The sequence below is a fragment of the Triturus cristatus genome, chromosome 3_2 (assembly GCF_964204655.1).
Source record: "Triturus cristatus chromosome 3_2, aTriCri1.1, whole genome shotgun sequence".
NCBI classification, from domain to species: Eukaryota; Metazoa; Chordata; class Amphibia; order Caudata; family Salamandridae; genus Triturus; species Triturus cristatus.
In genome coordinates, this window is record NC_140584.1 from 895302126 (window position 1) to 895316651 (window position 14526).

Here is a 14526-nt window from a genome sequence, read left to right on the forward strand (position 1 = left end):
AAAATTGTGTATCAGAGTTTTTCAGTGTATATTTGCAGCTCTAGAAAAATAAATTGGGGGATTTCAAGTTTGAAACAATTTCAAGATCTCAAAATGAAAGTAAGTCTTGGTGCATCCAGGAATGGAGGAATGGAGGAATAGGATGTACTGGAAAGTAGGCATTTGATGATAGACGCAGCAGGACGAAAAAAGTGTCTGTGCCTTCGTACTTGGCTGAGCAGTATGCCTGCAACCTAAGGTTGAGAAAAGAAGAGGTTGCATGAGAATGGCTAATGTGCTGCGGGAGAGACAAAGTGCAAACTGTAGAAAAAGAGAATACAGTAGAAGGTGGCACCATGCTTTCTCAGTTATACTTAACAGCACCTTCCCTATATACATTGCAGGGAAAAGTTGGCGAAATCTGGTTCCGTATGTAAGAGACTTAAACAACCGAGCAACGGCAGAAACACTACCGGAGGAAGTCGACCTAAACCCTGTGCTTTCAACTCCTGAGCCAGACGACGACACAGCAGAGAAGGACTACCTTGCTAAGACTGTGTGACCATTTTGCATTTGTCAACAATCTGAAGATCGAGGCAACAAGTCCATCTTCTGCTTGACCCAAATTTATTAACTGTCACCTAGGTTTATACTCAAGAGATCTGGAAATCTGAGAGTTGTGCATCTAAACTTTGCTGTTCAAAGTTTCCCTTTGATGCAGTGGCTTTTATTTGCTTTTGTTCATATGGGTCACAGTATAAATGCTTGTCAATTTGCTGAAAATGTAAAAGGCAAGCATACTTTTGGAAAACACAAGAGCCTCACTTTTTAATAATGTGCCACTACAAACCACACCATTAGTGTTTGCAGGCCTTGTTTCTTATTTCAATGCTGGCAGGTCAGAGCATTGTAATTAGCTGTGCCATGCTGAGCCAGCGATTTCCGCATAATAGCAAGAGATGGATTTGTAACCTATCAGGTGATAACTTGTGCAGCAAGCAGTCAAAGGCGTGATGTTTGGTTGTAGGGTTCCTGTAGGTTCAGCCTTTCATGTACACTGTCTAGCATTGTCTGCATCCACTAAGTGTCCACGTCTTATGGACAGCCTGCATTTTTCTGCATAGCATCAATATTGCCCATATTGTTTGACAAGGCATCAGTTCAATGCCACATTTTGGAAAACAACACATATATGTTATGTTGTCATTTTTATTTTTTCCATGCAAGTCAAACATGGAGATTTAAACACAGTAGCCATTTTCACATGTTGACGCAGCAGAACATTAGTGTCACAACAGTTAGAAGCATCACATGTTTCACTCGTGCTGAAAGAGTTCTTCATGGTGCCTTGCTCAGGGGGGAAACAGAGTGCACTGATGCTTGTGTATGCATTTTCACAATCCCTGCTGATGATTGGCTGATTTATTCCTCTAAGCAAAATACCAAAATTAAAACAGTGCCTTTTCTTATTGACTGCACCAGCAGTCCTTCACATTCGTGAAAAGCGGAGCACTGTTGCAAAGTGTCAGGCAATTTAGGTTTTTGTGATTTGAATAAACGGCAGCAGTTGTGAAAATGATACTCATAATGCTGTCTGTCATAAAGATGCATGTATTTATCATAACGTTATATAATGGTATTATTATTAACAAACCTGTAAAACTGTGAAAATATTGAGACATCCTAAATGATAAAACGAATCCTTGAAAAAATGCTTTTATCTCGTAATTCTGGTGGGCAGAGCAAGATCTTGTTGCACTCACAGGCAAACGGGCGAGTGGAAATATACTCTAATAGATGGCAATGTGTGGGGATTTCCGATTGCATTGGAAATTATTTTCATTAGTTTGGACAACACAAGGCTTCGTATGCTGGGCAAGTATGAACAGAGGTTTCAGTTTTAGAAATTGTTGCAAGTGAGTACTAATTAGCCTAATTTATGACATCACATAAAGTGACATCACAGGAAGAGGCCTCACCGGAAGAAACATCACATGATTAAACTTTGCAAACAGTGCATTCAACTTTGACTGGCTTTTTTGGCCTCATTACAGATTCTCTTTCTAACAGTGTAAAAGATCAAATGAGCAAAAAGCCACATCAACTACAAATGCTCTTTTCGGCACCATAAGCATTAGTCTGTTTTCAAAAGTGTGAGAAAAGGACACAATTCAGTAACACAATCACAGTGGTATGAAGACTGGCACAAGTGAGAGCTAACTGACGTTACAGACCCATGACTTGCAGACCTATGACTGCACGCACTTCAGATGACCGCATCTTCACGGAGGATTGAAATCTTACTTCAGATGTTTGACTGCGGTCACAGGACAGCCATTTGCTTTGCTGCTAAATGACTGTGAAAAGAAAGTTATGAATATTCAAAGTATGTGTAGCACAACACCATGCACATTAGAACAGCATAGCTAAGCCACGCATCCCGACACTACATGTGTCCCTCCCTATGCTAGGTTTCAAGCATAAACCATCTAGATGCATGACAACTGAGAGTATAATATCTCAAAAAAACAAAATAATGTTTCTGCTGTGTGTGTTTGCAGCTGACCTGAGCTGCAATTCACCAATGTCTCAGTGAAGAAGGTGTGGAGATCAGTGCCAGCTTTGCTTTCCTACTCAATCTAATGGTAATCCTTGCTGTGCTTACCAGCTCCTATCTGCTGTTTGCTAAGTCAGAGGAATGCAGTCATATTAACAGTAAATAAAATAGTGCCTAGCTTATATTTGTCCATTTTTCATGAAAAATATTTTGACATTTTAGATAGTTGTCATGTCAGATTGAATTAACAAGTATAATGTTATTTACTGAACATAGTTTACGAACATAGGGGCATATTAACAAGCCAGGCGATAAAATTATCGCTGCTTTAGCGGCAGGAAACTGCCGCTAAAGCGGCGATAATGGGCTTGATAATATGCTCTATGGAATTCCAATTGAAGCCCATGTTAGATGCCCTTCACATCTAACATGGGTTTCAATTGGAATTCCATAGAGCATATTATCAAGCCCATTATCGCCGTTTTAGCGGCAGTTTTCTGCCGCTAAAGCGGCGATAATTTTATCGCCTGGCTTGTTAATATGCCCCCTTGGGTCATGAAATAATCGAGCACGGGCCATAGTGCTTTGGGAGAAAAGGGAGAGAGAAGGAGATATTCTTTCCGTGGCTGACTTGCAAAGTGTGTAACCAGGAAAAGGTTGCTTGATCAGCTTGTGATCCTAATCAAACGCATACTTTCACTCTGCCTCCTTAAATCTAGCCACCCTCTTGGTTTTTATTTTTTAAAAATCCCAAGAAATTTACATACTAATGTGGGGGCTGTTACTTCGAGTGACTGCATTTTGCTTGTGTGTATTTATACAATAAAGTAAAATAAAAATTCTCCACTATTTTAGACCCTGCTTGACAATTGTATTTACCTATGCCTGCTAGTACCTATGTGTGTTAGAGTGTCATCACCCAAACCGATGAAAAATCAAGAAGTTTATAGAAATTAACTCATTGACATAATCATAATCATAAACCACTTTGGCATGTGTATTTCTTCTATGGAAGCCAATCACAAAACATTAAAATAGCAACAATGTGTATGCAAATTTATATCTTAAAAACCACATCCCTCAGCTTCATCAGGGCCATTTAAACACTTGCAAATGAGTATGAGGGGACACCTAGTAACCACTAGAGGTGCTGCAGCTTCATGAAAGAATTTCCAGGCTTTGGAATCAGACTAAAGTAAAGAGGAGCGGTGTACAGAGACTTCAGCTGGATCTTACTAAAGAGGAACACCTAGTAACCACAAGAATTACTGCTACTTTGAGAGAGAATTGTAAGGATTTTGCATCTGCCTTGAGAAAGCCCTCTATTTATGACCTGAGGTACTGCAGTTTACTGAATGTTTTTCCAACTCATGAAAAATCCATAGTAAAAATAATATACATGTTTTGCTTTTTCTACCATACCATACAGCATAGAGCTGTGGGTTTTAATACATGCAATTGTGAATATTGCCAAATGTATAGTGCCAAGTAAAAACCAGTTTTCTAAGAATATGGTTGAAGGCCCTTGAGTTTACCAAGGACTGCCAGAGTGTTCGAGTACTAGGGTGTCATCACAAGTGTTTCATAGTTCTCAAGGGATTTATTGAAAGTTGCTAGCCTCATGTTTTCCAAAACGTTTATAATAAAAATGTGTACATTTCCGGGGATTTTAGTCAACCATTGTTATTCATTGGGCTGCTTGTCGCTCAAGTTATTCTTCCTTTCACCGTAGCACACACAATAGGATTATTGGTCAAGCCACTTCAAATCTTTCAATATATTTAGTTTGAGTGACTGCATTTGTATTGTACACATTTATACAACCAGTTAAATTGCATTTCTTTATGTTGAAGCTACACCCGCTTAGATTTATGAAGAACATTTGAAATAGTTGGATCTGGCGTGAGAGGGACATCTAGAAACAACTTGAGGTACTACAGCTTTGCGATAGACTTGTTAAAAAGTTGCTTTTGACTTAAAAGGAACAGAGGGGCATATTTACAAGCCCCTATCGCCACAGGAAGTGGCAATACGGGCATCGCCTTATTTACAGGGCAGCGTTAAGCCACTTAACAACGTGGCTTAACACTGCCTTGTAAATAAGGTCCCCTTTCAGGCTTTATTTTGCATAAAAGGGGTTGACAATGGGTGTTTGATTTTGACCTATATTTACCAGGGAAGCTTAAATATGGGGTAGCACCAACATTAAGACCAGGAAAAACCTGGTCTTCAAAAGGCGCACAGAGGAGAAATGTTTTATTTCCCTTCATTTTTGCTAAGTGGTTGCTTTTGTGTTTGGGTTTGTGCAGCACACATAGAAACAGCAAAAGGCCATTGATTGTTTATGTGCAGGTAGGTGACCCTTCCTGCACATAAACAATCATTAAAACGAAATGACGTTTTGCTACTTCTATATGTGCTGCATTAAGCATTTGGACCAGCAAAGCTAAGAATAAGCCACAAAGGAAAATTCTCTATCTTCTATTAACCAAAAGATCTGAGAAATTTTCTGAAGGAGTGTTAGACCTGGCATCCTTGGCGTGGTTTTCCCTGACTTTTTGCCTCTATTAGATGCTTTGGGCACTTTGCCACTGCTGATCAATGCCAAAGTGCAAGTGCTCCCTGTGTAAATTGTTATTGTTATTGGTTATCCATGATTGGCATATTTGTTTTATCAGTAGGTCCCTAGAAAAAGTGCACTGAGTGTGCCAGGGCTGGTAATTTAAATGCTGCTAGTGGGCTTGCAGCACTGATTGTGCAACCCACATGAGTAGCCCTAAAAATATGTCTTAGGCCTGCCACTGCAGTACCTGCGTACAGTTTGTTAACTGCCATGTTGACCTGGCCAGTGTACCCACTTGCCAGACCTGACCCTTCCCTTTTTTTACACATAGGACACCCTTATGGTAGGCCCAAGGTACCCCCCTGGGCAGGGGGCAGTGTATGTGAAAGGTAGAACATGTTCTAGTGTGTGTAACATGTCCTGATAGTGAAATACTGCCAATTTCGTTTATCACTATTGAACGGCTATCTTGCCCATATGACAGAATGGGGAATGCTGTGTAACATTTTACCAGCATATCTTCCCATAGGAGTGAGATAGAAACTTGGAGTCTGGTATCCCTGAACTCAGAATTTAATAACACATCTTTTAGGAAAGATGGTTTTTAAATTCTGTGTTTGGAAATAGCACTTTTAGAAAGTGGCCATTTTCTTGTTCAACCTTTCTGTGTGCCTCTGCCTGTTTGTGGATTGACTGTCTGGTTTGAGAGTGACAGGGGCTGGGGTGGCTCCAGGAGTCTGGGTGAGTCAGCCCTAGGCTGAATAGGCCGATCTGCATTTGGAGTGGTGGGAGGAGTAGCACCTGGCCCTGAATAGGGCTGTGCCTGACTTCCACAATGCTGGCTCCACCTCCTGTGGTGTGTCTGAAGACCTTGACCCCCACTGACAAAGGAAGAAGTTGTGCACTGGCAGAGTGCACCCAGAACTGGTTTGGACTGGGTCCAGGACCCCTCACCCCTACAGAACAAAGACTTTTGGGGTATAAATACTAGAGCTGAAACCCCTGAAAGTTAGACTACTTCGTGATCAAGAGGAACCTTGCCAAGGAGGACAGCTGAAGAGACTGAGGAGAAGTACTGCCCTTGCTGTGTGTCTGGGGTTGGTCTGCAGTTGGCTGTTTCTGCTGAGAAGAGGACAAAGGGACTTTGCTGTGTGCTGTGTCCCCCTGCTTGAAGAAGGACTTTGCTGTGTGCTGTGTCCATCTGAAGAAAATTCTCCAAGGGCCTGAGAAGAGCTGGCCTCCTGTTTTTGGAGTCCCAGAAACAAAAGGACTTCACCCCCAGCTTCCCTGAACTTCCTTGCTGGGTGTTCTAACCTGCCAGGAGGGCCTGTAACTGTGTGTGAGGCCTTTTTGCTGTTGAGAGCTGGAAGTGCGACGCAACGAGGGAGAAGCGTGTCGCCGCTGCAGCAGCCGCTGTCACATCACCGAGGAAGCGTACCGCCGCTGCTGCTGTTCGCCATTGCATCACTGGAGAAACGTGCCGCCGCCACAGAGGGTCCCGTCGAATCACCGGAGAAGCTTGTCGCAGGGACCATCGCATCGCTGAGGAAGCGTACCACCACTGTTCACCGCCGCATCACCGGAGAAGCGTGCCGCCGCCACAGAGGGTGCCGTCACATCACCGGAGAAGCGTGTCGCAGGGCTTGTCACGGCTCAGGAACACCAATGATTTTGCTCCACGGCTGTCGGGCGTGCACGCATCACCCCCACGTTGTCGCATCACATCAAATACGCCATTTTGTAGCATTGCACTGGATTGTCGCAACGCATCGAGCTGCCATCTTGTCGCATGGTAACCGGAGCACAGGAAGAATCAACGCATTGCCTTCTCTGCGACCGTTTTGTTTGTTTTTTCGTTGCGCATCCCAGGTACTTTGAGACTAAAGTGTTGCATTTATCATCTACAAGTATATTTTTGCAACAACCTTTTTAAAGACATTCTACTGAGTATCTGTATGTTGGATTTTTGTCGTTTTGGTCTTGTTTAGTTTAGATAAAGATATTTTATTTTTCTAAACTGGTGTGGTGTCCATTTGTGGTGTTTTCACTGTGTTACTGTGAGTGTTGGTACAAATACTTTACACATTGCCTTTGGGATAAGCCTGTCTGCTCGTGCCAAGCTACCAAGAGGGTGAGCAGGGGTTATCTAAAATGTGTATCCCCTTACCCTGACTAGAAGCAAGGGTCCCTATTTGGTCAAAGGTACCTACCTCTGCCAACTAGAGCCCCCCATTTCTAAAAAGGAGATATCAGACTCAGAAATGGAACACTAACGTTTGACCATTGACGTATGTCTGCTGATTGCTGCCCAGTACCAAAATCTTTTCTCATCTTTTCACCCAAAACTTAACTGGTAAAATCCATACAATGAAGATCCTGGAAGGCTTCCACACCTAATAATCAAATATTTACAGTCACAGAGAGCACCCTAAAATAGATTTCTGCTAACAATTCTTAAGCAACTTGAACCTGCATTTGCAAAATGAAATTGCATGACATCTAACAATGACTTGCCTCCTAAATATACCTACAGGTCTTTACCTTTTGACCACTTGATATGTTGTTATCTTATGTTAATTTATAACATGCATGAATCACCCCGGGAGGGGTATCTCACCGCAGCCCAGCATTATAAACAGAATCACAGAGGCAGAGGCCACAAACAGCTCTGTCTTAAGAAAATTTCCTAAATGTACTATGATCCGTGCAATGACGTAGGTAAAGCGGAAGCCTGTTCTAATACTGAGGGGCAAAGTAAGAAAAAGACCTGCCTCATGAACAAGAGTTTCTTATTCGAGGGACAGTAAGCAGGGATTTATCACTAGATCTCAGTGATCTGTCTTGACAAAAAAAAACCTTATACGCATAACATGTCCCTTCGCCATTTAAGGATTTGTGTGTCAGACAGCAGATTTTAAAAATGATTCCTTTATAAATTGGCAACCAATGAACAGAATGCAAAAGTGGAGAAGAAGGTGTCCTGGGTAGGAGGTTAGTTATGAGACGAGCAGCAGTATTCTGAACCACTTGCAATTTGTGAATCAATGTCTCACTGATGGAAGTCAGTAGGGCATTGCAATAATCTAGACGGCTGATGACTAGAGCCTGAATCAAAGTCTTCCTCGTAGATTGAGGAAGAAAAAAAAAGCCCTCCGTAATAGGTGCAGCACATGAAAGCAAGTGCTTGCAGCTGTCCCAACCTGCTCTTTCATTCTGAGTGCCTGATCTAAACAAACCCCCAAATCTTTTGTCACTAACTTAGGAGTATGTGCCATGCCCAGTTCCGAGGGCCAATAGTCAGGTCCCCAAAGTTGTTGGGCCTTGCCAAAGAGCAAAATCTTGATTTTGTTGGCGTTTAACTGGAGGCAATTATCTGTCATCTAGGTCGCGACTGCTGTCATACCGGCAGTGAAGCGCACTTTTACATTGTTCAAGTCTTTACCCAGAGTAAAAATTAACTGAATGTCGTCTGCGTTAGCCAAAAGTTCAAAACCAAATGCTCTGGCAATTTTTGAGAGGGGGATATAGATATGTGTTAAAAAGTGTAGGACTCCAACACGAGCCCTGTTTCAACCCCTTATCTAGTTGATCGGTTTTTGATTTATAAGAGTCGATATCAATAGTCTATTGGTTAAGAAATCCTTGAATCATTTTAAAGCTGTGCCATGGATTCCTATCTCTTGCAGCCTCAGCAGCTTTCGGGATGGGATACAGTGTCCAATGTTGCTGATAGGTCCAACAGCACAAGCAATGGTGGAGTATTTGTGTCAAGGGAGCATCTGATATGGTCAGTAAATGCGATTAGTGTTGACTTGTTACCATGCTGGGGGCTGAAACCCGGTTGAGATGGAACCAGCAGTTTGTTAGTTTGAAGATACTCCATGAGTTGTACATTGATTTGTCCTTCTAGTAGCTTGCCCAGTAAGGGAAGCAAAGAGATAGGTTGATAGTTTGAGTGGTCCGTAGATGCCAGTTCTGCCTCTTTTTTGTATTGAATGACCAGTGCTGCTTTCCAAACTAAAAGGAACCTCCCAGAGCTGATGGACAAGTTGAAAAGTGAGCAATTGGCAGGGGCAAGTTGAGAGGAAAAGGCTGCAGAGATACAAGGCAGACAAATGCCTAACGGCAAGGTTAATTCAAATTTGTCAAGAGCAAAAGCGCTATTAGAAATATGCACCTGGAGTAAGACTTCTCACCTTCTTCCTCAACTATTGTTGGGAAATTCTGTTAAATTACAAAAGAAATTTCTTTAAAGTGATTCGCCAGAGAATCACATAACACTTGTGATGGCAGAATCGCTTGTGAACACGCATGAGGATTTTAAAAAGTATTGATAACTTATAATAGCTCTTTAGGAGAGATGCTTGCCTGATTAATTTGATGAGAAATGTATGTCTTAAAAGTTTTTTATGTTACGATGATAGCACATTAAAGATAATTTATATGCCTCTTTAATCAGCATCAATTTTAGACTGATGCCACCGTTTTTCAAGATTTTTACACTGAGCTTTCTCAAAGAGCAATTCTGGTGTATACCAGGATGCATGTATGACATAGTTAGTTTTAGAGCAAGTTTTGACATGTGCTGTTTTATCAAATGCTGTGTTTAAGGCTGAGTGGTAATCAGTTAGAGCTATGTCCATGTGTGTTTCTGCAGCTGTGGGCTTAAACTCGAACTCTTTAGCTAAGGATTCAAGAATAATTTTATGCCAGTGTCTACAAATGTTGTTAAAAACCTTCTTGCTATGTTCAGTCTCACTGGACTTTGCAAACTGAAAGTGAATCAAGAAATGATCAGTCCAAAGAAGTGGTAGGGGGGCATTACAGAACAAAGATAAGGAATTTGTAAAAATCATATCCAGAGTGTGGCCTGCCACATGGATGGGACCAATCACTTTCTGATTTAGAACTAGCATGGCTAAATCAGAAATAAGCTGTGATACCTCAAGATTAGAAATGTCTTCACCATGAAAATTAAAATCACCCAATAAAAGAAAATGTTGAGTCTTAAGAACATGTACTGCTATAAATTCAGTAAAACGCTGACAAAAATCTCTTTTAAGTCCAGGGGGTATACCAGATGGCCCCTCCAACAGTCCTTGGGAGAGACTTCAACCTTAAAAATACCAATCCCTACCCAATTCGCTTGTAACGTATCTATGAGAGAGACTTTAAGTGAATCCTTAAATATGATAGCTAAGCCACCACCTGTCCTATCCTCTCTGTTAAGTCTCAGCATGCTGTAGTTTTCTGGGAGTGCTTCCGCAATGGCTGGTAATGAGTTAGAATTCGACCAGGCTTCGATTAAGAAACCAATATCTGGGGAGAATGAGGATAGCAGATCCCAGATTTCCACAGCATGTTTTGGAAGAGACCTGACATTACTTTAAACAATCCAGAATACCGGGAGGAGACTGAGAGGGCTATGTTAGGGAGGAGGGACAGAGAATCTGTTTCATTACAAACAGGATCAGATAAATTCCTTGTTATTGCTGCTCGCTCCTCTCTGAAACTCTCATTAGAGCATTCACATGTACAAGTTAAACAGGGCACAGGACCCTCTAACTGATATGGAAAAGGGCCACTGTACCAAGTACCCCCAGGACAATTGTTCACCTTGTATGGTTCTCCCACCATGTAAGTGATTCTATCACAGTACATATCCTCCAACCCAAAAGCAACAGAGTTCCTGGCTCCGGGCGAAGACAGGCTTGCCTGTGGCGTGCCTCTCTGCGCGCCTCCTGCGTGTCGGCGTCAGCCTCCTCTTAAGCAGAGGACTGGAAATAGAACAACCAGGCTGCTGACCCCCTAAGCAGTAGTTCGCACAGGAAGTGGTTCGGAACTCTCTCCACTCAAACGGTAAATACCGCGGTGGACCAGAGAGTAACTAAAATGCAATTTTAATCAAAATTCAGTGCAGTGCAGAAAATATCAAAACAATTAAAACAGAGCTGCTTAATGACCCCAAGTACCTCGGAGCTAACACCTTCTATGTGTATTCCAAATGAGCTGATGAACTCTTTTTTTACAATTAATTAATATCTTTACTCATTCTAAACAAACAAACTCTATACCAACAACTTACTCCGTACTGATCACTTCAAAAAACACACCTGTAGAACTTCATCTCCTATAATGCCTGTAACCACACAGTACAAATTATGATCTCCACAAACACCACACTCACTAATCTCTAATTTTACAAATGTCAGAAAAACCTGGGGGCATATCAACAAGGGCTTTATCTCTGCTTTTTTGGCTTTAAAAGCCAAAAAAGGAGAGATAAAACTAGCGCCCTATCAACAACAGGGTGCTAACACGCAAATTTGCATGTTAGCACCCTTTTACTCTACGCTTCCCCTTGCATCTCTAATGAGATGCAAAGGGGGCGTTCCAGAGTAAAATAATAGGAGAAATGTCGCTAAGCGACATTTCTCCTATTATCAAGATTGTCGCTAACCCTGTTAGAGACAAAAAAAGCAGCGCTAGCCGCGGTTAACGCTGCTTTTTTACATCTGGTATTTTTCTGACTTAGCCATGATATCCTAAGGAAGGAGGATATCATGGCTAAGTTTGCCTGTCCCTATCAACAAGCTAACGTGAGATTATCGCTGGGTTTCCAGCGATAATCTCACGTTAGCCTGTTAGCGTGAGGATTTTTATCGCTATTGAGATAAGCGTTGCTAATAGCACGCTATCTCAGCGATAAAAATTCACGCTAGCCGGCGATAATTATCCTAGCGCTAAGTGCGCTTAGAGATAATTATCGCCGGTTGTTGTTGATATGCCCCCTGGGGTGTTACAACTCGCATGCTGTTGTCTTTACCTTTTTATAGGTCACTGTTTGCTATCATCTAAAATTACTCTTTACACTCATAAATTGCCACTGATCTATCTGCGATACCATACATTGAGAACTCTTATTATTTACGCAGTGTTAAAATCTGTTGTTACACACTGAGGGGCATATTATCAAGTAAGGGCGATAATTGTCGCCTGCGCCACATATCGTGCTTTTTTGTATCGTACACTTTCACTGAGGAATTTTGCATTCTTACCGTCGTATTATCAAGACTTTGGGAACATGCGATGCTGTCTGTGAAAGTACCCGATGACTCCCGCCAACATGCGGTAGTAAATCATGCGATACCTTGGCATCGGCGTGTCAGTAACGTGTGAATATGCCCATGGGATTACAAATTTACCTCCCTGGGCAGAAATAGAATCTGACCTAGTAAAGCCACTTTCCTCTATAAACCTTCTAATAAATCAAAAGGAGCCATAGCCCTCCCAAATTTTTATAACTACTAACTTGTCATCCTGGCCAACATGCCACTCGATGGCTGCAACCAGGGATTAAAAACGTACCCCCTGGACAGAAATAGAATAGGCCCTATTAAATGCACTTTCCCTTATATACCGTAAAGGTGCCACACTCTTAATATATACTGCAAACCATTAGATAAAAACAAATCAAAAACGGCCTTGAACTCTCTTCACTTTGATTTAATTCAGAGATAACTATTAAAAGTCAGAGGACCTCCTGGACTTGTTGGATAGAAATATATATCATCCTAATCAAATATCTTGCACCCCGTCCCCTGAAAACCTTCTCTCCTTTGCTATGCTTCAAGAAAAGCACAAGCGGGGCATGGCTAAGCCGCAAAGGGAAATGGCAGCGGCGTAGCGGAGCTCCTCTGGCCCTAACCTCCTCCCTCTAAAAATCTGCTACATAATCCGACTCTTGCGATTGTCCCACCAACCGGAGGGGTTGGTACACAGACTGTGGCGACCTTGGACCCCGGCGGCACCAGGGGACGCGGCCATCGACGCTCCTGAGGAGCGGCCTACTTCAGCTCCAGAGACCGGGACCTCGAGTGGAAGCTGAAGCCGTAGAGGAGGAGCCCCGCCGGGAGCGGCGGAGGGGCGGGCCTTGGAGGCCGAGTTGCGAGGCTGGAGATCCTATTCCAGCGGCTGGTCAACATCCCTTGAGGCGGCGGCGCCACTTGAAAGGGGGCCAAACCCTGACTTGTGCAGGTAGTGACAGGAGGCAGGTGGTGAGGAAAGGGAGCCGCCCTGAGCGCGTGCCGCAGCGGACGGAGCCACCGGCCTGATACCTCCTGGGGCACGCGTCGCCTGGGACCGCCCAGTGGGTGCCTCTTCCCTCCGCCTCTCTGGTTCCCCCCCACTCGCCGACCGATCCGGTCTGGTCTGCGCCCGGGTGGCGAGACTCTGAAGCTGTTGGAGCTAATCAGCAGGAGCCAGTGCAGACGCAGGAGGCCCGGGCAGGTGGTGCAAGGAGCAGTAATTCCACGAGTACGGGCACATTGCGGGAGTGGTTGTGGTGCCATATGACGGAGGGTGACTGCGGTATCCTATGAAAGGGTGAGAGGGGTGCCGACGCCCGAATATTCGGCGGAGATTTGTGAGTAAACTCAACGGTGGGAAGGTGTCACTGAAGGGGCAGACATTCACAAAGAGGCCTCGGCTGGAGGCTGCGGAACGCTGCCCCCAATAGTCCTGGCACATTGGTGATCACAAAGTGGGAGTGTGGGTGGATTACACGCTGGCGCTCGCTCAGGCATTCCCGAATATCGCGACATCGCCACAGAGGTTGGAAAGATCTCGTACTGAGTAACACAGGCCACCAGGGGAGATTGAGCACCTGTCCTTGTCCTTTGGGGACGCTGACTCTGCTGCAGAAGGGGCCCGGGGGTGAATTGCCTTGTGGTTACCAATGCATGGAGTAGTTGTCGTGATCAGCGGTGAACACTAGATAGGCAGCAAAGCTTCTTATTGGCGGACATTGGACGCGGGGGAGGCGCCCACACCAGTTGAAGGGCTCTACCTGCCAGACGGAGGCTATTACGCTGGAGAGAGACCCTCTTGTCGACCACCCAAGCTACAATGGCGACTAGAGGCCGCAAACCAGGCCAACAGACCAAATTGGACAAATACGCATTCCAAAAAGGCGACCACGTCTGATTCCCCCCTTAGGAACAGTGGCGGAGGTGAGGCGAGTGGGGCTGATCCCGAGTCCACACTTAAAGACGTTATGGCGGCCATAGCTGACATCAAGACCTCTTTGGAACATAAAATGGACTCCATCACGGTAGAGGTCAATCTGCTATGGGCAGACATGAACAAAAATAATGAACGGGTCAAGCAGATGGAGCTCACCACGAAAAGCTTGGTGGAGGACGCCTCCCAGTTCCAGACAGAAGTTAAAGAGTTACAAAAATTTCGCAAAGTCGCAGAATCCAAACTGGACGACTATGATGGGCGACTAAGGGCGCAACAACTTGCGAATTTTGGGAGTTCTGGAATGATCAGATGGGAAAGCTACAGACCTTTTTGTTGAGGACCTGATTGTCCTCAGAAAGTTCTTCGTTATTGACAGGGCCCATAGAGTACCTGGAGGGCGGCC

The 14526-nt window shown here is 43.8% G+C and overlaps 1 protein-coding gene across 3 annotated transcripts in view; it reads left to right on the plus strand.

Annotated features, from left to right (window-relative positions):
- Positions 1 to 1691, plus strand: part of TRPV1 (transient receptor potential cation channel subfamily V member 1) — a 460649-nt gene extending 458958 nt beyond the window's left edge. The window contains exon 16 of one of the 3 annotated variants that reach the window (XM_085649322.1): positions 384 to 1691. In XM_085649322.1, coding sequence (XP_085505448.1) covers positions 384 to 541 — 158 coding nt within the window. In that variant the 3' untranslated portion in view covers positions 542 to 1691. The remainder of the gene's footprint in view (positions 1 to 383) is intronic. The other 2 variants (XM_085649326.1, XM_085649324.1) reach the window with 2 other exon arrangements.
- Positions 1692 to 14526: the final 12835 nt, after the last annotated feature.